The 23,590-nt window shown below is 30.8% G+C and overlaps 2 protein-coding genes across 11 annotated transcripts in view; one reads left to right on the forward strand and one right to left on the reverse strand.

Annotated features, from left to right (window-relative positions):
- Positions 1–23,590, forward strand: part of LOC108002966 (zwei Ig domain protein zig-8-like) — a 257,216-nt gene that overhangs the window by 34,710 nt on the left and 198,916 nt on the right. For 2 of the 10 annotated variants that reach the window (XM_062081278.1, XM_062081422.1), the window contains exon 2: positions 17,278–17,495. The exons of the other annotated variants lie outside the window; for them this stretch is intronic. The gene's annotated coding sequence lies outside the window, so the exon portion shown is untranslated. The remainder of the gene's footprint in view (positions 1–17,277; positions 17,496–23,590) is intronic. 10 annotated transcript variants of the gene reach the window in all.
- Positions 10,918–12,331, reverse strand: LOC133665689 (uncharacterized). The gene is given in 3 exon segments (XM_062071779.1): positions 10,918–10,961; positions 10,964–11,178; positions 12,048–12,331. Coding segments are annotated over 3 exon segments (321 nt in total). The 5' UTR covers positions 12,110–12,331.

A 23,590-nucleotide genomic window follows, 5' to 3' on the forward strand; every position in this document is an offset into this window, starting at 1 on the left:
CAAACTCGCCACTTGTCGTTTCTTAAATGAATAAATTATTTCATCGAGCAAACGGTCATCGCAAAACGAATGTTTCCTTGTTTTTTGGTAATTTCTTTTACAATTAATCCATCTGTGACAAGAATTCGCCAAAATATTGTCGAATTTATGCGAAAAAATCTTATGAAAAATATGGAACAATGATCGCGAATTTATGCTAGAAGTTTCGCAAAACTTTGTGATCACGGCACGTATGTACAATACCAGTCAAAAATTTTGAATCTCTTTTCCTATATTCCTAAATTTATAATAAATATTTGTGAATGTAATAACAATGGATTTTTAAAAATGACATTTTCCTTTGAAATGCATTATATATATTTGAACGGAATAAAAGAATATATATAGAGAAAATAGTCTAAAATAGAACTCTAATATACAAGTAAATTTACAATTTACAATATATATATTATAGAATTCGAAGAGTTAATGACTAATAAAACTTTATTTTATTTTATTAAATAATCTTGAATACAATGGAATTTAAATATCATAAATAAAATCTAAATTATATCGAATTTTACAAATAATAATATTTATAATAAATTTGGAACTAATTTAACAATTGTAGCTACATCGAATCTTTAGTTTCTTAGAATCTTTTATTATTGATTAAAAATTAATGCTATAGATATCAGTAATATCTTCTTTTATTTATATTAATAAATTTTTTACGAAAGAATTTTTTTATGGTCAGAAAATATCAACTCAACTTTCGATTAAATCGAAACATTTAAAACAAGTTAACAGTGAGAAACTTTTGATCGGTAGTGTATATATCCCAAACCACAGAAAGAGTTACGAGTTCGACGAGGACCGCCTTGTTGAAATCGTTTCGAAGAAGGAATGAAAAATCGTTACGAAGGAACGTGTCGCACGGATTTCGAAGCATTTCTAAGATGTACAAGTTGCAAGCTCAAGCTATCACGAAACATGAAATCTCTGGATAACTCGATTATAAATAAAAGTTGGAAATTCTTGTTTCGTCCTTTTCGTTTTAAATTCCATTCATCTCTTCGTGATATCTCAGTTCCACGATTTTTCAATTTTTGACTTTGAAAAAAATATCAAAAATTTACTACTCATTTACGTAATATTAAATGAAATATGATAATGATAATAATGAAGAATTAACGTACAAACTTTATATTTATAATTCAACGCTTGGATGTTGGAAGGAATCATATCGAGTTTCTAATAAATTTACTCAAAAGCGAAGCGATATGCATAAGCTCGAACATTATACACCAACAAATTTTAATCACGTTTACTCGTGAATAAATTTCATTCTGTCGATTCATCAACTTCCTTCCATTCATTCGCGAGATTCGCGGGTATTTTGTACCGAAACGATCGATTTGGCTCGTTTAGTTCGTCGATTTTCGTCGAGAATGTCAATTACCGCGAACCATCCTCCCTCCACGATATTTATTAGTAGTCTGTGGCGAGGCGCGGAAGTGATCCTTCCATCGTCACCGACGTTAATTGAATTCTATTGTATCGACCGAATTTACGAGCATTTTATAGCGTTGTACGAACGAATATCGATTCGATGCGTAACGCTTAATCGGATGTCTTATCTTACTTTTGCTTTTGATGAAGAGAAGGAGTTGATTTGCATATGTGATTTATCGATTTCGATGAATTTTAATAATTTCATTCAATTTTTTTCATATATATTTTTTTCAATAATATATGCACTTTCTTGTAGCTTTTTGATTATATTTATGCACTTTGGAATTTAGAAAATTGGCAATTTATATTTATGATGCTGAAAATAATAATTTTCGGAATTATATATATATAAATATATCATATTTCGGTATTTCTGTAAGTAAAATTTTTAATTAATATAATTTCTCGTGTCAAGTTAATATTAAACGCTGAATCGCTATAATTATTATATTGTTTATTGAAAATGTAATTTAGTTAATGAATATTATGTTAATATAATATATATGTATATATATTGTAATTTGACATTCTGGCAACAAATGCAACGAGAACATGATAAATTATCTCGGTATAATGTTATGCAAATTATATGTTGTTATCTTTTATGAGAGTTAGTTTTATATCGAACATTGATAGAAATTCGATGACGAATTTTTAATGATTGGATCGGTATTTCTCGTTTTCGAACATTGATTGCAATGATTTCCAAACAAGGTATTTCGATGATTTTTTTTTTCAATAAAACAACAACGCGATATCAATCATGTTTTTCATTACAATGCCGGTATACGTGCATTGGAATTATTTATATAAATTGCAACGTATCATAAATATTAACTTTATCGCGATAGCAAATAATGGAAAATGTTTATTTCGTTTCGAAATGATATTCCGTTTTTGGAAATAAGTAAAAAAATAAATAAATAGGATTAGCATTGATGATAAATGTATAAATTATATATTATTTTTAAATATTTGTAGCTCTCGTGTTAAAACATTTGTTTCAAAAAGTATAGCGAAGTAGATCAATATTGCTTTTTAAGATATTTGATGAAATTATTATATAAAAATAAAAAAGCGAGAAATTATATTTCCAATCAAAATATTTTTACCGTTTTAAATACAATACTGAAACGTGCTTAATTTAATTTTATCAAATACGTTGATATAATTTATACCATATATTTTTTTGTACTTATAGTGCAGAAAAACCATTTTCAGCATAGAATCGTAAATTTATAGTTTTCACCTGTGGTTGATGGTCTTTAAAAATAGTCAGATATTTAAATAATAGCGCCAGTTCGACTCTGAATGACAATCCTGTGGGTATAGTAAAAGTACTATAAATCCGTTTGATTTATCGTCCTTTTCTTCGCGTCATATTTGCTTTACGATTTTTTTCATCGCTATTTCGCAGCCAACTAACTGATCAAAATATGTAAGTTGATCTAATTTATTGAACCATTTATTTTATATCTATTTAATATTTTCTATTTAATGAAAAATTTCTTCTAACGACCGTGCAATAAGACGAACGATAATTATTAAAAGCAAATTTATTAAGAATAGTTTTATTATCTAATCAATAATTAAATTTCTTTGCCTTTCCTCCTTATTTTCAGAAATTCTACAAATTTCTTGGTAATGTTACATTTAAATTCATAAAAACTCTCATTCGATTTTTTAAATTTTCAGATATAAGTTAAAGTATATGCATTAAAGATGATATAACTTTGTTCGCTGGTATTATATGTTCAAACTTGTATTAATTCATCTATATTGATCCATTAATTCTACATCACATAATTATCATTATATTTATTAAAACTCTTTCTTTCCATTTTCACATGCTTACATACTATATGCATACTATATGCATCATAAGAAAGAAATTCATTTTAGAAGTTTAGGAGATCTTTCTTATCGCGCATTCATTCATTATCTTACATTACCTCAAATTATCAATAAAAATTCGAAATTGGAACAATTAATAACAAATTTACAATAACAATAATTTCTCTTCTTTTAAACAAAATTTCAAAAGTTCGAAGAACACCAACATTCCATCCCTTCCAACAACCATCTTCTTCACGAATGAAATCCACTCGCATCAATGTTAATAAACAACATCCCTAATTAAGAGTTTTCGAAAAGTTTAATGAGCAATTATCCCGAAAAGGTACGAGCTTTCATTTCCACGAACCGCCGCGGTATTATATCCGTGTGGAACCGGGCCAGAATGATAAATATGTCGATCGAGGGGTGATTATCGAAAGGAGGATATGCTAATCACGGAAGTCGGAGCTGCCACGAACATCCATGGCTCGAGTTTGCATCCGACCGTCCGAGAACATCCACCGAATTGCTAAGGGTACCGTCCTATCGTCCACAGTTGAAGGGAAGTTTCGTGACGAATCTCGTTTTCGTCCCGTTCCTCGCATAATTTCGCCATTGAACATCGAATCCACCATGGCTCCCGTATTCCACCGCCCTATTCGGCCACGTCGCGTGTAATTTCTTCCTCTGGTTCTAGGTCTCACCTAGTCCAACCCCCTTGCAAAGGTCTCGCCCTGCCTTTTCGCTTGAAACCTCGCTTCCTCTCGTCGTTGTCCTTCCGCTCTATTGCTTCTTCTCGTGTTCTACTTCGCCTTCTTTCTGCTCCTCCGCTTCCCTTTTGTCCACGCGTTTTCGCCATTGTTCGCCCTGGCCCATTGTTGACCGAGAAATTATATGGAGTTAGGTGTTTCGAACTGTCTTCAACATATTTCGTTCGAAGATAAGAAATAATAATCTGAGACGAGGGAAATGAATTGGTTTTAAGTAGGTTTTTTTTTTTTTTACGTAAGATCTATTTGAGGGAAGGTAAGGTAACTTTTAACGTAAGGATGTTATGAGACGTATATTGCAGTAATAAATGATGGTGTAATATAACGTGATAGTTTTATAATGTGAAAATTACGTGATAGTGCTCTCGTATAATATGATCGAGGAAAATTTGGAAAATAAGTATAGAAGTGAAGTTATTGTTAAGAAAATAATAAACAGAGAATTAGTAAATGAAGAAAGTAAGCCTATTCTATGAAAGATCTCAGATAGAGTCTTAATTGATAACAATGATTAGATTATAATTTTATTATTCTGAATTGTTGTTCTGTATGTATAATGAAAAAATTTCTATTCATAAAAAGAAATTTAGTCAATGAACTCAAATAATTCTTTCATCTCGTTGTTTATATTCAAACTGCAATATTCAGATTGTCATTATAAAGTTACTGCATCCTCGATTCTGAATAATTTAGTTAGTTTAATTTAACTTTTTTTAATTTACTATTATTTTCAGTTGTTATTTTGCTTAAATATCTAATTAATTTATTTATTACTCGTGTATAGTAAAAATTAAAAAAGATTCCTTAAAATTAAATTAAGTTGTTCGACGCTAAAAATTCTTTCATATATTTATTCTTCATTCCTTCTTTCAGAAAATTCATTATTTTCATTGACTAGCTTCTCTACGCTATTTCTATCTTCCTTTATACGTTGCCCTTCGTAATCGATGTAATACCCAAGCCTCTTCTCATACCCATTCCTGTGTTCACGGTCCAGAATACAAATTGCCTGGTAGCGTGTCACCTCGCGAGCAAAGTAGATAACGGCAATTAGAACATCATCCAGAGTGGTGCGTTCAGAGTGCGCTCGATTAGTTTCTCCCCTTCACGTTTCTCCCCCATGGTAAATGAGTGGGACAATGAGGTCTCGATAAATTCACTGTTGTGATCCGGAAATGTTGCTTCTTGACACCTGTGAAATCTGTCTCGTAATTGTTTCATTTTTACTCCATTCTAATTGAATAGAATAATTCAATTTCTAAAATTAATATAAATATTCAAAACTAATTATCGCTAGAACATTGAAAAAAATTATCGATAAAAGTTACACTCAAATACATTAAGCAAATTTTTAAAAGGAGTCATTATTGGAATATTTAAAACAAAGTATTCGAAAATCGTCTCTTTTTAGAAAATTAAAATATTCTTCATTGTGATAATTTCAGAAAGAGCGAGTAGAGGCCTGCTAAATTTTTCATCGTGTACATATCTACACAGAGAATGTTATAACTCAGGGTATATATATATATATATAGTCACGTCATACGTAAAGCTTTTCTCGTTACGTTTGAAAGAGTTCGTTAAATGAAATTTTATTAACTCGTGTGCGAATAATATAACGCGTGTCTCGTGATGAAATTTTAATGGGATACTACCGCTTAAGCATAACTAATTTCAAATAAATAATTAACTAGAGAATACTATGCTAATCAAACAAAATACTGGGTACCACTATGGTTATGCGTAATACAATTCTCTCTGTGTCAATTTCTCTTGCATAAATATTCTCTTCCTTGTATCGTGTTAATCTATAAAAATGTAACGTGACACAGTCTCATAAAATAAAGTTTTTTATATTCTATGAATTTTACTTGTTCGGAATTTATAACAGAGAGCCGAGAGTTTATTAAAATAAATTTTTTTTCTAAATAATTATTCGAGTAAAATTTTAATTTTAAATTACGTAAAATAATTTTATTTGAATAATAATATATTTTAAAAATGTATTGTTTTCATATTCGCAAATTTCAAGAATTTTTATATTTATTTCAATATATTACATATTCAAAACATTTTAAATGTTTTAAAAGTCATGACCAATCCTGTTATAATATTAGAATTTTATTAATATTTACGGTAGAGAAATATTTTAGAATTACTTTTATCTGTATTTATATTATGCTAGAAACGTGGTGAAATGTTGTCAAACATGATTTTAGAATTTCCGAATGATAACATAGCATAGCTATTAAGTATCCTGTCGACCAAGTGAATAAGGCCAGCTGTTCAAATGTTAGCTTTCGTGGTAAATAGAACGTGGCGAGATTAATCTTGCCTTGAACAATAACACTAATAATATATTTAAAAAACGATATCTTATTAAAAAAAGATATAATCATGAATAAAAGTACCGAGTAAATTCTGTTAATAAGATGAAAAATTCTTAAAAAAACAAAATTTCAATCGTAAACGAATCTATGTTGTATTTATTCGAATATATATACACGTTGACGAGCATTCTTTTTTTTTTCAAATGTTTTTACTTCTCATATAATCTGTTTCACCAACATCGTGCGAGACATTACCGTTCTATCGACAGTTTGTATAAACACGTATTAATATCCCAACCCATTTCAACCCTTATCAACGTTGTCTTTCAACCAATGTCAGATGCAACGAAAACTAAAGTGTTCGAGGCCAAAATATAGAGCAGATAATTCACTTGTCCGACAGATCTTGCTCAAAGGCACGAATACACGTACGAAACCAATCAATTCCTCTCGATAGTATCCAATGTAACATATTCAATTTAATAATAGGGGTAGTTCGACGTACTAAGATCATCGAGTTTCGCGTCCTCGTGAACGAACTCGCTGCCTGTTTTCAAGTCTCGTCGATAGTTTTGATTCCTTCGTCATAGTTGCGCCAGAGTTGACAAACAGACACATACACATACGAACGTGAGAAAGTTTCAGTACCAGATTTAGTTTCCCACTGCAGGATCTTTGATTCGGTAGCGACCCTTTTCCAATTGTTAAGTTGAAGAGTGTTCCCGGAAAGTCAAACAACGAGCACGTGTCCATCGATGAAATTGTGACATTCGATTCGATAATGGAGAAGTTTTTACTTCGTGAATACCTCGCTATTGAACATTTGGATGACAATTTGTGAAGGAAATGATATTCAATCATTCGAGTAATTATTGAGAATTAATAATGAATGGTTAAAAAATTAGTGTGGATAGAATTAATTTCGTGGTCAGATGGCGCCACTAATTATAATTGGGATAAAGTTGACTTTAAAATAATTGTAAAATATCATGATTTTTTTTAAAATCACAATTCGATAATTCTTAAAAAATATATGTATGAGGCCATATTTTTTTCTTGATACTTGAATATCCAAAGATTTCTTAAATTATTATAGATTGTAGTGTATTAAGAAATTGAAGAATTATATATTTCTTTTAATCATATTTGAAAATAAATTATTTATTTAAACAGAAACTTAAATAAAGAAGTAATATTAACAATTTTTCGTGAGAGCAAGTTCGTATTAAATAATAATACACGATATTTCTCGTTTTTTTACATATACACACACAAGATTGATGTCAATTTGTACAAGAATTTTCAATTTACAAATTTTAAAGGGTTGCATAAATCTTCAATTTGTATCGCATACGAAAGGAAAACAGTGGCGATAAAAATGAAGGGATACCTTTCATTTAGTAAGGTAGTGGTTTTGTTAAATTTTCGATGGAACAATATTTCACGTGGAATACATTAATCACATACTGTTACACGGGATGCATATTGGAAAAGCGTGGCTGTTTGCTTTTCCTTTCTCGTGTCGCGCCACGTATAAAATGAAAACTACGCATTAACGAAGCGTCTCCATTGTATACCGTCTTTTTATTCGTTTTAACACAGACGAGAATACTTATAACGAAATATTGTTTCCGCGTTAAATCTGTCGGCCAAATGGACAATGCGCGTCTGATATTTTCCGAAGGGGCGAATAAATGAAAATCGTGGGTCACTGTTCCGCGAGAACGCAAATACGTGAAACTCAAAAATTGAACCGCGTGAAACGTGTAAGTGGAATCTATTGTTTGCTACGTACATATGAGAGTATTGCTCGTCACGATATACCACGTAAAAATGAATTTCTGTTTGGAAATCGTGGCAAATAAGAAAATTATGATACATTATTATGATATCACAATTCGTATACATATAAGAATAAATGGATCATCGATTGCAATGATAAGATTTAATAATAATGAAAACGTTTTTCATATCACATTTAATCCATTCCTGTTTTTTCTCTTTCTCTTTCTCTTCTATTCATTTGCTCTGTCTACATCATCCATTCTGTCATATATTTAATATTATTGATTCAAAAATATTACATTATTAATCCCTATCCAACTTAATCAATAATTAAATATTTCGCACGGAAATTTTTTATTATGAAATTTTGTTTATATTACATTACTTTAATATTAAAAAAAATATTTATTAAAATTAAATTTATGTTTTTAGACTCCCGAGTCAGACTCAAAACAATCAATATCACACTATCGCTAATATCATTTTCACTCCGTTGAAATTTCCTTCAAGAATATACTTTAAATCTAAAATCAATCGGAAATGAAATTTCACCGTTGAGTCTATTCCAAAGAATAATACCAAGTCGATTCCATACACGTCGATAATGTTCTTCGCGAGCATTGATATACATTGCAACATTTCACTTCTAGGAGGAACGAAATTTTTCTCTTATCTATTAAATCTAAGACGTAGGAAATAGACGAGGTATAAAGTTAAAAATTCTCGTTTGACGTGATAACTCGAGAGAGGAGAATGTGCATCGAGGTAGCAGATGTTCTTGTCGTTAACTTGATCCATGTATCGCGAATTCGAAAGAAAAACGCTAGTGGCGCGCTTAAGTAAAGAGTCAGCTGTGTGAACAATTCTATGGTTACATGTACTCGTTGTATGCACCGGTTTGCAGTTCGGTTTTGAGTGCCAACGTGGCTGCTCTTGTGCAGTAAATCGCTGAGAAAAGCAATACTCGAACCGCTGAATTGCGAACTCGGTGAGAATGCATCGATAATGTCAAATAGCAATAGATAAAGACACGATTTAATGTCGAAAAATTGGTACGTGTTTTTAAAGATGAATCTCAACTGGCTGTCAAAATTGTGTGAATATTGATTCTACTTTGTACATATGGATATTGTAGCATATGTTGTTGTATGTGAAGTCTGCAAAATTTGTATTGCTTTTTTCTTTGTATATCTATTTTTATTTTATCTTTTAAACATATATGGAAAAAGAAAAATTTTGTTGAAGAATTAATTATTTTTATATTTGCTAATTTTTTTTTAGTCAATTTAAAATGAATTTAATTTGTAATTTGTTTATTCAGTTCGCTCCAGTACAGTAGAACGTTAATTATTCGAATTTCAATTATTCAACGAGCAATTATCCGACATATAAAATATATTAATTAAATTAGCACATTTAAAAATGCTTATATTTTGAAAAATGCATTTCTCTTATGAGATATGTATTCTTTCACGTAATAATCGTTCATATTTAAAGAGATTGATTTTAATTATTTCCATTAATTGTAAATGCAAGAAGTTATTTTAAAAAAATTTTCATTTTTTACGAATCATGAATACTTGATAAATATATATATCCATTCCTATTAGGAATACGCGTGGATGGGATAACGTTCGGCTATTGGAAGCGCCGGAGTGCTTTCGAGGATCGAAGTGAATCTCGAGCGAGCGAAAATAGTTGGAAGCTTGGTAAACGTTGCCTTGGCTCCTGTGTGTTAAGACTCCATTTCTAGCATGGTGGCTCGATGAATGTTTGATGCACGACTCTGGCTTGCTTGCTTGATTCGCGTCGTGTCTCGTGTCTATGAGCACGAGGCCATAAGGTGCGAATATCTCGAGTTTGAGGGCTTTCAGCAGGTTTCACTTTCCTACACATTTTCGTCCTGGAACATCTCTTATTGTCTCTCGTGTGATTCGGTTAAAAATTCAGCTCGCTTCCAATTCACGTGTCGTGTCGCCTTAGCGCATTTCAGGTTGAGATCAGACAACTTTGAGCAAATACGTAGGAAGCAATACTGATTCCAATGAAATTGGTTTGGTATTGTTGTAACATAAGGAAATAGTATCTTATTCTTGTTTCTTATATTTTATTTGTCTAATACTATGGCTGTTGTATTTTACTGATATGGTTATAATTGTCTTATTTCACTTGTTCTGATATGTGATTGACTTGTTCCATTGGTTTGACAATTTTCTATTTATATTACTTGCTATCATGAGTATATATTACTAATGATCATCATTTTTATCAGAGCTATTATTTCCTTTGTTTATGCTGACTATATTTCATTTTATTTTTTTCTCCAACTATGATTTCATCAATTTATTCAATTTTATCATAATTCTCTTATATTATTAATATAGATTGGTTGACTACACTGCTTGATGTTCTACTTGTTTGCCAATTATGGATTGTGTGCTACGTGTCTACCTATCTTGTTTCACTTATCACTTTGGCTGTAAAATCATACTACATATCTGATAACCATCTGATTATGATTTAAAATATATGTATGTAAAATTCAACTTCCATTAAAGAGGAGATTTATTCTCCAATGGTTTCACAAACATATTTTTAATGAATCATTCTTACATTTTACTATTGCTTCTTCTGCGTTAAAGTTATCATCATCGCCACCTCATTCCTCTTTATTCGTTTGTAAATAAGCCAGAGGATTTTCGCTATTCCACTGTGCTATGTTTTTCTTCTTTCTTTTTTTTCCCTCTCCCTTTGCCACGGCATTTTCATTCGAATTAAAACCGGTCCGGCACCGGATCGAGATAAGAGATGAAATACGCCAATGCGGCTGACCAGCTATCTTTTTCTCTTCTCCTTCGCGCGGCTCGAAATAAAAATTCTGCGCGAAAGTGGCACGAAAGAACCAACTGTTATCGGCGTGTCGCGTTACGGGGTGGCCGAGTTTATCTATGAATTTTAAAAAACTGCAACTGTTTAGCATGAACTGCTATTTCACAAATTCTGATTCAGAAGTTCAAACATTTCGATTTTATTTTCGATTCGAAATGGCTAGATTAATATGATTAGAATTTACCATATTTATTTCAATAGAAGAACTGAATCAATTTATAGGAAAGGAAAAGAAAAATCAATAATGTATGTGATTTTTCGAATATGTAAAAATATTTTTCAGTTAAAATAAAATTCGAAGATAATTTTTTACTAATTTTACACTTATAATTATTTGCAACAGAGAATTATATATTTTATTTTGAATATCATTCTTTAGAAATAATAAATAATAAATTTTTAGGATAAATTTATAATATTTCGTAAAAAATTGCAATCTTTATTTTTTACCAAAAGTTTTATCATAAAGTTTTTTCTCGCACAATTGACATAAATTACGTTAACGATGTCAGCATTAATCTCCCTATTATATTTTAAAACTTTGGAGTATTATTTGTTAGGAATTAATAAGTTTTTTAGGGTAGGTTCGCGATATCCGACCAAGATTAAACTTTCATTCTTTGCCAAAATCTTTATTACAAAGATACCTTGCATAATTGACATAAATTACAATGTTAACTTTGAAATTTTATTTGTCAGAAATAATTAATTTCTTAGGTTAGGTTCACGATTCAGTTTAATCTAAATAGTTTATTATAAAAAATCAATCTTTCTTTTTATCCAAAAACTTTTCCCATTTCCACAAGTGACAAAATTCTCCAACAATTCTCTTCACCCTTTGAAACTTCATACATCGTTTAAGGTGCAAATAAACATCGAGGTTATCTTTGCGATACTCGACAAAGATCAAACCTTTGTCTTTATAAAAGATTCTTGATCAAACGCTTTGTCACGCAAAGACGCTGTTTCCACACAACTCGCGTAAATTACAACTACATCAGCCATTAACTTTCCATCTCGTTAGTGTGCACGCGTGAAAAGAAAGGGAATCACCGTGGCTGCGTACACGATAATGAACACACAGAGGCTTTTGTGGTGGTTGAATTTAACACGGAACACGTCGACAAACGTGCTTAATTTGATACCTGTACCATTTCGTTCGACGATGGCAAGGGTCCAGGCAATAAAATTAAATACAGTCTTTGGGTGTGCGCCATATTGAAATGCCGACATTATCGTAAATTTTCCCGCGCCACTCTTTTGAATATCTAAAATACGAAGCTAGATAGCTTTGTTATATCCACAATATTACGTCGTTTATCAGAAATGGTTAATATCAGACTATTTGGCCGAAGAAAAACTTAACGTTAACTTCGAAATTGCTTTCTTACGTTCTCCATTATATCTCGGTTATATACTTGTTTGTTGTGCATCGAGTATCGGTTGATTGCGCAATTTGCGTGAGAGGTTCCAGCTCGCGAAGTTCGATCTTCAAGTTGTAGGTTGTTTACGTTGTCATTAGCATCTAGGCGTCTTCATTTCCCAGGCTTCGGGTTATAAGGAAACGTGACGTACACGTAGTCTGATGCACCGCAATCGAATAATTAAAAATTAATCGAAACGCTGGTTCTTGGATGAAGTATCGGGATAGAGATTGCTCTTATAATGGCGATAATGGATCATTCTGTACAGGATATCTGTAGCGTACAGAACAAAATATCTTAATAATATAGAGTTAAAAATTACTTTATATAAAAGATAATTCGTTATGTCAGTTTTTATTCTATCTCCATCTCACTTCATTTAATGCAAACTCATCAATTGTTTATAATTTAATAAATAAGTTTCAATAGTAATAATAATTAATAATAGTAATTAATAAATAAGTTTATTATATACATTTTTGTATATCTTTTAATTTTCAAGATTTTAAAAGCAATTTTCATTTATGAAGTGGGATGATATTCAAATAACATCATCGAAGCAAATTTAAAAAAATTAATAAGCTATAGCATAAAATCAATTTATATATATATATGTATGTGTGAAACACAGTTTCGAAGATGTGAGAAAAGTATATAATAGAATATAGAATGTTATACTCTACATAAAGGATGTAAATTTAATAGAAATGCAATATGCATCAGAAATATATGATCGAACTTTGAGAAGTTTAAAACACCATTTTATGGAGATTTATTAAGACGAACAGAAGAAATATTTCAGTTTTTATAATTTTACGATGCTCCTTTTCTTAAAACAAGGAAAAACACTTTCGTATTAAACGAGAAACTATTTGAAACCTTGTGAGAACGGCGAAAGCGTTTTTTCTCTGCTTCCTATCTGGCTATTTGAAACTTCGCGTGAACTTTAATATTTAAGAGTATTGCAGAAAAAATTTTCTAAGCTTTGAAATTAATAAATGAATATTTATCGATATTTGTTTCTTTTTTTATTTGTTTCTTACTTGGAGAAAAAACGAAAATAAGATTTCAATATCATATACTAAATCAATATTGTAGAAATTATTCGATAGATTTCAAAAAAATTTATTATATTTAAAGCATGATAAAAAAATATATAAATATTAATATATATTATATTAAATTGTATTATATTGTATATTATTTTTTATAATTCTTTCTTTCAAATTTCCATTTGCTTTCAAAAACTCTAAAGTTAAACATATAGGTGTTTGCCATCGTCATGAACGCCACTTTGCCTTTGAAATATAAGTACACACATTTCTAAGATCTCCACTTTTCAAACACTCTATTCATATTCTTTCAAGCCTTGCTTCCATATCGCTGGATATTTATATATTTCGAACAAGTAAATATTTAGAATAACAAATTTTCTTTGAATGAAGATAAATTTGCCATTTTGAGTTAATTTTAATTGATTTCAAATTTGGAGCGAATATTTATCATTTTTCACTAAAAAAAATCTCTTTGTTTCTATTTTTCTCCCTTTTTAACGATAAAAAATCAATATTCTAACTTTGAAGAGTTTTAAATTTTTAAAACCATATTTTAAATTTTCAATATTTTTTCAAAATTTTTTATTCTTGAAATATTCAATACAACAGATACAGATTTCTCTCGATTAATTCAATAATCATAAAGAAGATTTAAAGATTTAAAGAAGAAGAAATAGTTGCATTTTAAAATAAAACATCCCTTTCAAGTTAGAAATGGAAATGGAAACAAGAAACACATTCCATTCGTTAAAAAAAACGTGTTTCCATTTTTCATCTTGCTGTACAAGATTGTTAATAATTTCCGCGAACGGATGTGGTTTACAAAACTCTCGATTCTCCTCGCAAATATTAAAACTTTACGTATAGGGGATTCGACTAGTCTCTGTGCACGTATCACGCCAGGTGGAATATGCGGTTCACGAATACGTGCCTCGAACTTATTTTAGGATTATACCTGGTGAGAATGGAAATAGGAAGATGGGCGTGGTGTGGAGGGCATTGATACCTACTCGTGCATTAGGCCAATTCTAATAAAACTAATATTTTTAATATTTAAAACGAGACTATTTTTGGTTTTGTTAATTGAATGACAAAAGTCGTAAAGCATGAAATTTTCGATTATCTGATGATCGTATGATAATTAACTGATTTATATTTATGAATGAAATCTATCGATAATTATTTATTCATTACAGCCTTTTGTAATAATTGAGATAATCGAATAATTTCATTGGAAATTTAGAAATAGGAAAGCTGAATTAAATTTTGTTAAAAGTTTTTCATTATATTTTTTTGATGTAGTTTGATATAATTTTTTAATATTTTGAGATATATTCATGCCAATTTTTTGAATAATTTTTTAGAAATAATAAGTAAATTTCATTAAATTTAAATTTAATAAAAGGAATTGTAGTTTAGAATTTTTGTAGAGTTAGAAATTTAATGAAATCTGTATGTAAAAAAAATTTAGAGAAATAGAAAATTCTTTGAAGACTTTGGTGTGTTATTTATCCTTATATGGCTTTTAATATTTTATATTACATATAGAAATTTCTCAAGAATTTCATCATATCCGGTTCATCTGACACTAGTATATTTGAAAATTTGTTCAGAGAGGCTCTCTGTTCGTAGAGAACTGAAACTCAAGATATACATCTCTCTCTTTTTCAACTTGTTAAATAAAACATCTAAAATATCGCTTCTATCTTTATTTTTCAATAAATTTCAAAATCAATATTTCCATGTATTACATTTTTTATTTCTATTCCATCGTTACTGATATTAAAACACAATAAAATATATATAACAATCTTGGAATGACTTTTCATATCAAAAATTAAAAACTTCAAATTTACTATTTAAATTTAAATCTTTAGAAAGTCATTCTTTCCCAAGTATCCAAAATCATGGATATTTCTTCGCTCATAAGCAAAAACTATTTTCATTTTCACGACCATTTCTCCAAAAGAAAAGGCCAGAAAAACTTTCCATCGACAAAACCAACTCTCCTCCTCCAAATGATAACTTGTATCACTACTCCAACCGAACGAATGATTATCAAGCATGGTGATAAAGTTGACGCGCCTAAAAGCCGTCTCTTTGATTGGAGCCACGCGACCAGCAAAGGGCCTACTACAACGGAACAAAGTAAAATGTCCCGCTCATGCATTATTTATCCCCATTCGGTGCTTAGCGTCGAATCCACTCAGCCTGCCACTGGGCTGAACATCCCTCCGAGGGTTGAATCGATTTTCTCACGAGAGCGAGAGAAAGAGGAAAAGGGGTAAGGCAGAACGAAACCATAAGAATCAGACAGAGAATACCAAGCGAGGAAGAATCATGGCTCTCCTTTCGTCACCCCGATCCTACGTTTATTTCCATGACAATGAAATACCAGACCGTCCTTGGCTGGAATCTAGATGAAATATCTCCGCCGGAATTCACCTAGTCGGCGTTCGAATGACTGTGTTGGAGAAACGGGTTGATCCGGGTCGAGGAAAGAAGGAAACAGGGACACGAAATCATCAAGAGATTTTGGTAGATAGATCGATGGGGAGTGAAACTAGGAGCGAGATTTTTGGATTGCGTCTGTTTTGAGTTGGTGATGGATGGATGGGGCGATAAGAGGGGAAGGATTAATTCTGGGGGGAAGGAAAGTGGGGATGTTGGACTCGAGCCAAGTGGTTTATCGGCGATCTTTTTTATTCCGAGGATTAAGCAATATAACTTTCGGACGAGAGAGTTTTTTTGGAGAGAGATTAACGAGATAATTATGAGTAGTGGGGGATGACGGTAGAAATATAGTATATCCATTTTGTTTTTTGATTTATAGATTTTTGGAATAAGTGAAAGAGAAAAATTTCGTGTGGATTATGATTCCGTGATTTAAAATCTACGAAAAATAAACTTTTTTTTTTAATGAAAATTAATTTGATTGTAACGAGAATTTGTATTATGACACAAAGTATCTTTTCGATATTTTTTTGTTCAATTATGAAAATAGTTGAGAAATATATAGAAACTTTCTTGTATCTAAGATACATATACGTTACAAGAAACATTGAAAGACCAGATATTCTTCTTTCTTTATATCATCAAATGAAATCATACAAATTACCGTGTCGATAGTCATCGTGAAACACGATCGCGTGACATTTGCCATGAATATTGCGCACTCTATAATCTGAGGAATTCATTTCTCTCGAAATTTTATTCATAATCCTTGCCAATTTTAAATATTTCACAAAAAAAATTAAAAATACTATTTTAATTTCAAATGAAACATCATTAAGTTTTTCTATACTTTACTTTTTAAAGTCTCTAGATTTCAAAATATAAGAAATAAATTAGACCAATAATTTTTTCATCGGATACCCTAATTAAATTAGCCAAGTTTCGAATAAATTTTCTATACAGAAATATTTTTGATATCTTTTACGTTAACGATAACGAATCAACGATTTCCAATTGCAAAATAAAACGAGTTCATTCATTCTTTTTTATAAATTTTAACCAACATTAAATATAATTGATTCTTCTTTTAATATCACGTCTAAAAGTATGATAAACTTGATTTATGGATAAAGGTATGCATAGATAATATTCACATATGTAGAGAATATGTAGTTGTATTCGAAATTGATGCAAAGTCGAATAATCGAAGTCTCTAACGGATGCGTCACTATCGTTTCAGGATCGCGGAAAGTGATCGGAAATTAACTTAGTTCTTCGGATAAGCAATATCCTCTATTATTTCTATGAGGAAATGCGGAACGTTTGAGTTACGTCATGTGACTTACACGACAACGCATTCGATTTACATCGCTTGTTATGGCTACTTGAGGGAATTAACGGTGACAAACACATAAATATCCGTGGTACAAATGGAAATTATGGAGGAGTATTGAGGGGGTAAGTATATACGCACGAAATGTAAACATTTTAGTAATCAAAAAAAAGAAAAAATCAATATTACATTACATATTACTCATCAAATAAAATACGTGAATAACAATCGCAAACAATAATGCATAAAAAAAACGAATGCATGTAAAATAGAATAGAATTATATTTCATATAAAAACATTGAAACATGCATGTAATTTTCATTTTGGAATCTTTTTTTTCTAAAGACTTTTTTTTTAAAATATTCTCATCTATATTTCAGAATCTTTGTTGCGACGCGAAAAAAATACTGTTACCTCCTCAAATCGCTTTAGAGCCAGTATTTCGATGGAATATAAAAGAGCAGAGGCGCGAAAAAAATAGAAAAGAATAGATTATGAAACATGTCGAAACACGGAAGTGTCTTCTTCTCGCGTAAAAAGACTACGATTTCGTGTTTCATTTAAAACGAATTAACTCCTTAGGCAAGCGCCACTTAGCCCCTCCCTTCTAATTAGCAACTGTATTTTCCGTGCTGTCGAGCAAACAGTCAGAGTAGCGGACACATTTTAAAAGCAGCGCTTGCTGCGACAATTTCCAACTGCGCTTGTTATGAAGCTGAAAATATGCGGCTTTGTACGCCGGTCTAGTGGAATCGCGCATTGGTTTGGAAACACGCGTCCTGTTTTTGCTATAACGCGAATTTATCCCTGTCTCGTAAATACGCGTAATTTTATAACCAGCGATACGTGTCGTGGAAACTTTTACTCTTCGATATTGCTGTTTTATATATATATATATGTATATATATATATATAATAAAATTATGCGATATAATTGAAACGTTTACACGTGTAAATAATACGAATATTTTTATCACTCCTCTTCGTGGAATCGAATCATATTTTTTATTATTTTTAAAACGTGAAAACAGTTTTGATAGGTTACGGAATTGCTTTTCATCAATGTAACGCGAATTTTAATTAAATTTTACGCGATGTGTTTTTGTTTAAAATTTTTCCCTTATCATATTATTCTATTGTGGATGGTCTAAAGCGAAAAAATAATTTTGTTATTGATTGAGAATCGAATATCATGGATATCGATGATAGTTTTATTTTTATTAGTAGATTATCAAAATTTTTTTCAACTCTTCCTTTTCGATACCTCGATTCTTCGTTAAAGATTTCAGTATCTTCACGAATTATATGAATTTTTCGATTTTTAATTTGTAATTTCACAAATATAGTGAATTAAATTTCTTAAAAAAAAAAAAAAAGAAAGAAAAAGAAAAAAAACGATAGCAAATGATATACGACACATATCTTTCATACGACACTGTTTTCAAGACCATTTAAATTGTGTATTTCACGAGTAGAAACAGATGATTAAATTTTCAAGTTGAAATATTTAAAATATATGAAGGAAGGTCGAACGAGAGGTTCCAATTTCTGCTTGTTCTAATTCTCGTCAAACGATGATTGTAATGTCAAGCAGCCCCAGATCGAGCCGACTTTTTGCCTTGGAAGCTTTCATCGAAATTGAATTCTTAATTGCGAACGGGTGGCTACGATAGTATCAATAGATGGAACACTAACGCTACCAATCGGGAAGCTTCTTTCAATGCGTTGGTGACATAATTTTGCATCAATTATTACACGGAAAATTACAATTTTCAGATAATATATATCATTAAATATTCTATTTTTGTGATAATTTGAATCAAATTTAAGGCGTTGATTTTTTAAAGTTTATTTTAAGTTTCTATAATTTTTTAATTTAGTAATTTTTAATATTTGACGTATTTAATTTTTATTTTAAAAGCTTTATTTCATCTGGATACGAATAATCCAAACTTACATCCTTATTTGGATATATTCAAGTTTAATATAAGTTAGGATTAGAATTATTCTTTTGTGGTAAGATTTGAAATTTTTAAAATCAAAATTTATATGAATATTTGATTGATCATTTTCTCATAATGTAGGATGATTAATATGTCGAAAGTATTTTATTTTCGAAGTTATTGAAGTTTGATAGCCTTTTTTATTATTTCTCTTATATATGTGTCAAAAAAAAATTCTATGAGAAGATGATAGAAAGTATAGTATTAAATAAAAAGAAAGTCATCAATATTCTTTTAAATTCCTAATCTAGTTATTCAACCCTTTTCTTATTTTTTTAATTTCTCTCAACTTTTTTATAGGGTCGTAGACAAATATAGATTGTAGACAATTCCTCATACTGTTTACCTGATAAAATGATCACCACACCAGTTATTGGTTATCCTGTTCAGATCAAATGTTTGCTCAAACGAGATATAACGATTCTTCGATATACGTATATATAATATCTTTCATACGTATTTTATTATTTGAAATACTATCTATCTGGAATTACTGTGACACCGGAAAACCACTGGTATGATCGAAGCATTTAAAGCGAAATTTCATATTTCATATCCAGAGGTAGAAAATCGTAATTGAAACTTCTGATTCTCGATGTAACTCGTGGTCACTTCCTTGTTCGATGAATCGAACGGAAATTAATTCGTTCGAACCGAATAAACGTCACTGAAGACTAATCGAATATTTAATATACACTTTGATTATGAAAAATTATTAACAAACATAAAATAAGAAGACATAAAATAAATATTATAATATTCAATGCGAATATCATTCATTCTCGCATCATCAGTATTCTTTGTTAAATAAACGATTCGCACGAATATTTTTACGTTAAAAATTGTTCAGGAATCGATAAATTATACATAATACTGAGCTTTTAAATATAAGATTGGAAAGGATTAAACAGAATATTAATTAGTAATGTTATATAAAACAATTAATTAATTTTCTAGTTCCCAAATGATTAAATAATTTGAGAAAATGGACGTGTAATATCGAAACAATAATTTAATCTCCGTTAATGATAGTTTCATGAAATTAATTTCTATCAAACAATTAGGATACAAATACGTTCTAATTAATTTAATTACACGAACATTATCAAAAACTGATACGCAAAATTCGTAATATTAATCTCATTATTCGCGAAATAATCGACGATCTAAATGCATGGGCTAACAAGAACGATTTGTGATTCAGAATCAAACTATGGAAAAGTTTCAGAAGGCGAGAAGTTTAGTGCTAACGCGACTCGAAAATGTCCAAGTAATTCGATCACGACCGTTCAAAAAGTTTCAACTCTCAAAGTTGATATCATGCCGAACATGAACTCCTAATTTCTCTTTCCAAGTCATCCTTGCGGGGATTTGAATGTAAGTGGGGTTTCGCGAAGCTTTCCAACGGTTTCTTGAATTTTGCATATCTGCTTTTCCCCGTGGCACTCGTGTGGGCTATTGCAGGTACACGTTGCAACGATATTTCGAGATACTGGTCCATAATCAGACGGTTCTTCCACGAGATCTGCTATTTTCACGATTTCAAAATGTTACTAATGGTATGTGTGTGCTAAAATGGAGCTTGTACATGTTTGTCTGCTAACAAATCTCGTTGTAAACAAAATATATAGAAAATCTTGAACGTGTATCTCGTGAAGTCGATGATTTGCGATTACTTGTGAATCGTACGTCTTCTGGTTTATCAATAGCATTGTTATATTTTAAATTTAAAATTAATATAAAAAGCTCGACGTACAAGTTTTTAAATTAGGAAAAAATCAATTTGTTTGAATATTTTTTTAGGATTTATTTAGAATTTCAATGTGTTAGAATATATATAGAATTTTTCATCAAGTTTATCATTCATCAAAGATCTATACAGATTACAATTACAATTATTGTATCTGTACTAATTTTGAAAATAAAATCTCAGAATAAGTTTCAAATATGCTAGATAAGATAAAAAATAAAATTTCGATCTTTTGAGAGTTTAACATCCAATAGAAATCTCAGAATTGTGTTCAGTAGAAATAGATTTGTGCCTTTTTTTCTGATATTTCTCTGGAATCTATACACGTATCTTTCGCATTCTCAAAGATTCCATTTGATACAGAAATGACTCGACTAGGTTTTGCTACACAAGTCTTCCACATCATCAAAGTAATTATCTTAAAAAAAAACGTCACATTTATTTCTAATCCAAATTTATTCCTCGTCAATCGATATCACAGTCTTTTAATCTCAATCCTTTATCTTAGTAATTACCGTGTTTCAGCGTAAAAAAATCTTAACATCTGCATCACAAAGTCAGAATAAAATTGCTAAAATTCTATATTCCCGGCTGTGATCGGGCGCGGAACGAACAGAAAATTACCTCGTCTCGCGCTGCACTCGCGAAAATTACCGTTCACTCTGGTGACAGTGGGGAAAAAAATTACCACACAGCCCACGCGATGCATACATATTTCATTCCGTGGAAAAGACCGCGAGGCTTGTTTTACATCAACGATACAATTCATCTTGAGGCGAGGGTACTCGAGCAACTCGGTGTATCGCGGAAAATGCAACGGCGTGAAGCCTTGGAATAATTTACAATTTCGAGAGGCGAGGACAACGCGAAAATATAAAGGCTTGTTCAATAACGCGGCTGTCCTTTATTTAACAAATCCTTGTAATGTGTACATTTTTTTGAATACACACATATTTCTTTTCCTTGATAAAAATTTGAAAATTAACTTGAATCGCGTTTTTGTCAGAGAATTGAAAGACTCGATCGATTTTAAATCGATGGATCAAAAAAAGATCTTCTTCATTGCTGATTTTTTCATATTAATGTTTTTCACTTGCAAATTTCTCTGTCATCGATATCCTCATAATCTTTTAATCGTTCCTCAATTAATTTATGATTGTTAGTCAATTTTCTAATCAATTATTGTTAGAACATTTAGATCGATCGATTAAAAATAAGACAAATAAGCTAATTGAACGATCGTTTCAATTTAATTAACGTTCTGTTTACATAGTCTTAAGATTGTTTACGCGGTTATATTATTTAAAGCATCTTCGATTAATAAGTTCTCTTATACTACAGGATTTTTCAATCCTATAATACGTAGGTCTTAAAGTGTTTTGCTTGAATTTAAGAGAAATTAAATAATCATTCGTGCGATGAAAAAGGTATGAGCTATTGATATGTTAAAAATTTTAACAAAATATATAAATGCAATTGAAATTTGCAATTGCTATCGCTTAAAACTTCCTAGTGTGAATAAGCATTTGATAGAAATTTCATTCAAAAATCTCCATTTCTCGTTCCGCATTTAATTTCATTCCGAAATCTAATAGTGCAACTAGCATCAAATATCAGTATCAGATATTTATACACCATATTTATATATCAAACTGATACCCAAAAGTTCCATACCAGTTACACAAATCCATTATACATTAAAACTCAAACCTTTGAATTTATTCGAAACATTTGAAAAAATTGAAATTAAAAATACCAAAAAATCAATCACAAGATCCATCCTATATCCTCGTACACTGCACGAACAAAATTTACAATTTCAAAGATTTAAAATCTTGCATATTGGGAGCATGATATAGTTCCGGTCGTGCTTTCATCAACGTGGCAACTGGATAAAAAAAAAAAAAGAAAAAGGAGAAAGCGCAGAGCGAGACGGGAATCAATCTGAAAATGTTTCAACGCGTGACGTCTCGCAACGTGATGGCGCACGAGTAACGTTCACTTTGAAGCGCTGTGGATGGTGAGCACAGGGTGCAAGGTTTGCAGTTGACAGAACGGGTCAACACCGTCCTCGATGTCCACTTACCGTGGTCCAACGTAGGTCCAGGTTGAGATCGTTCCTCCAAAAACACGGGGATGCGTATCTAATCGATGGTTGGAAGGGTTGGGATGGAGGGGGCGGTGGAAAAGCGACAGCACTTTTCCGGAAACGAGCCGTGCCAGGCGTTCATCTCGAGAGAGGGCAAAATAGAGACTAGCAATAAAAGCACGGGCAATCCGTTTAAAATGGAAGTTGACGGTCCTCGAACTCTTCGAGAGAGAGAGAGAATGTATATGTGTGTGTATGTGTGTGTTTGTGAGTACATTCCACTTGATTGATGGATAGTTAGTGTGATTTTCGGATGAAGTCTTTATCGGTGATTTTATTTTTGACTCTTGAATTCGATTCCAATGTTTGAATAAGTT

Source organism: Apis cerana, linkage group LG1 (assembly GCF_029169275.1).
Source record: "Apis cerana isolate GH-2021 linkage group LG1, AcerK_1.0, whole genome shotgun sequence".
NCBI lineage: Eukaryota > Metazoa > Arthropoda > Insecta > Hymenoptera > Apidae > Apis > Apis cerana.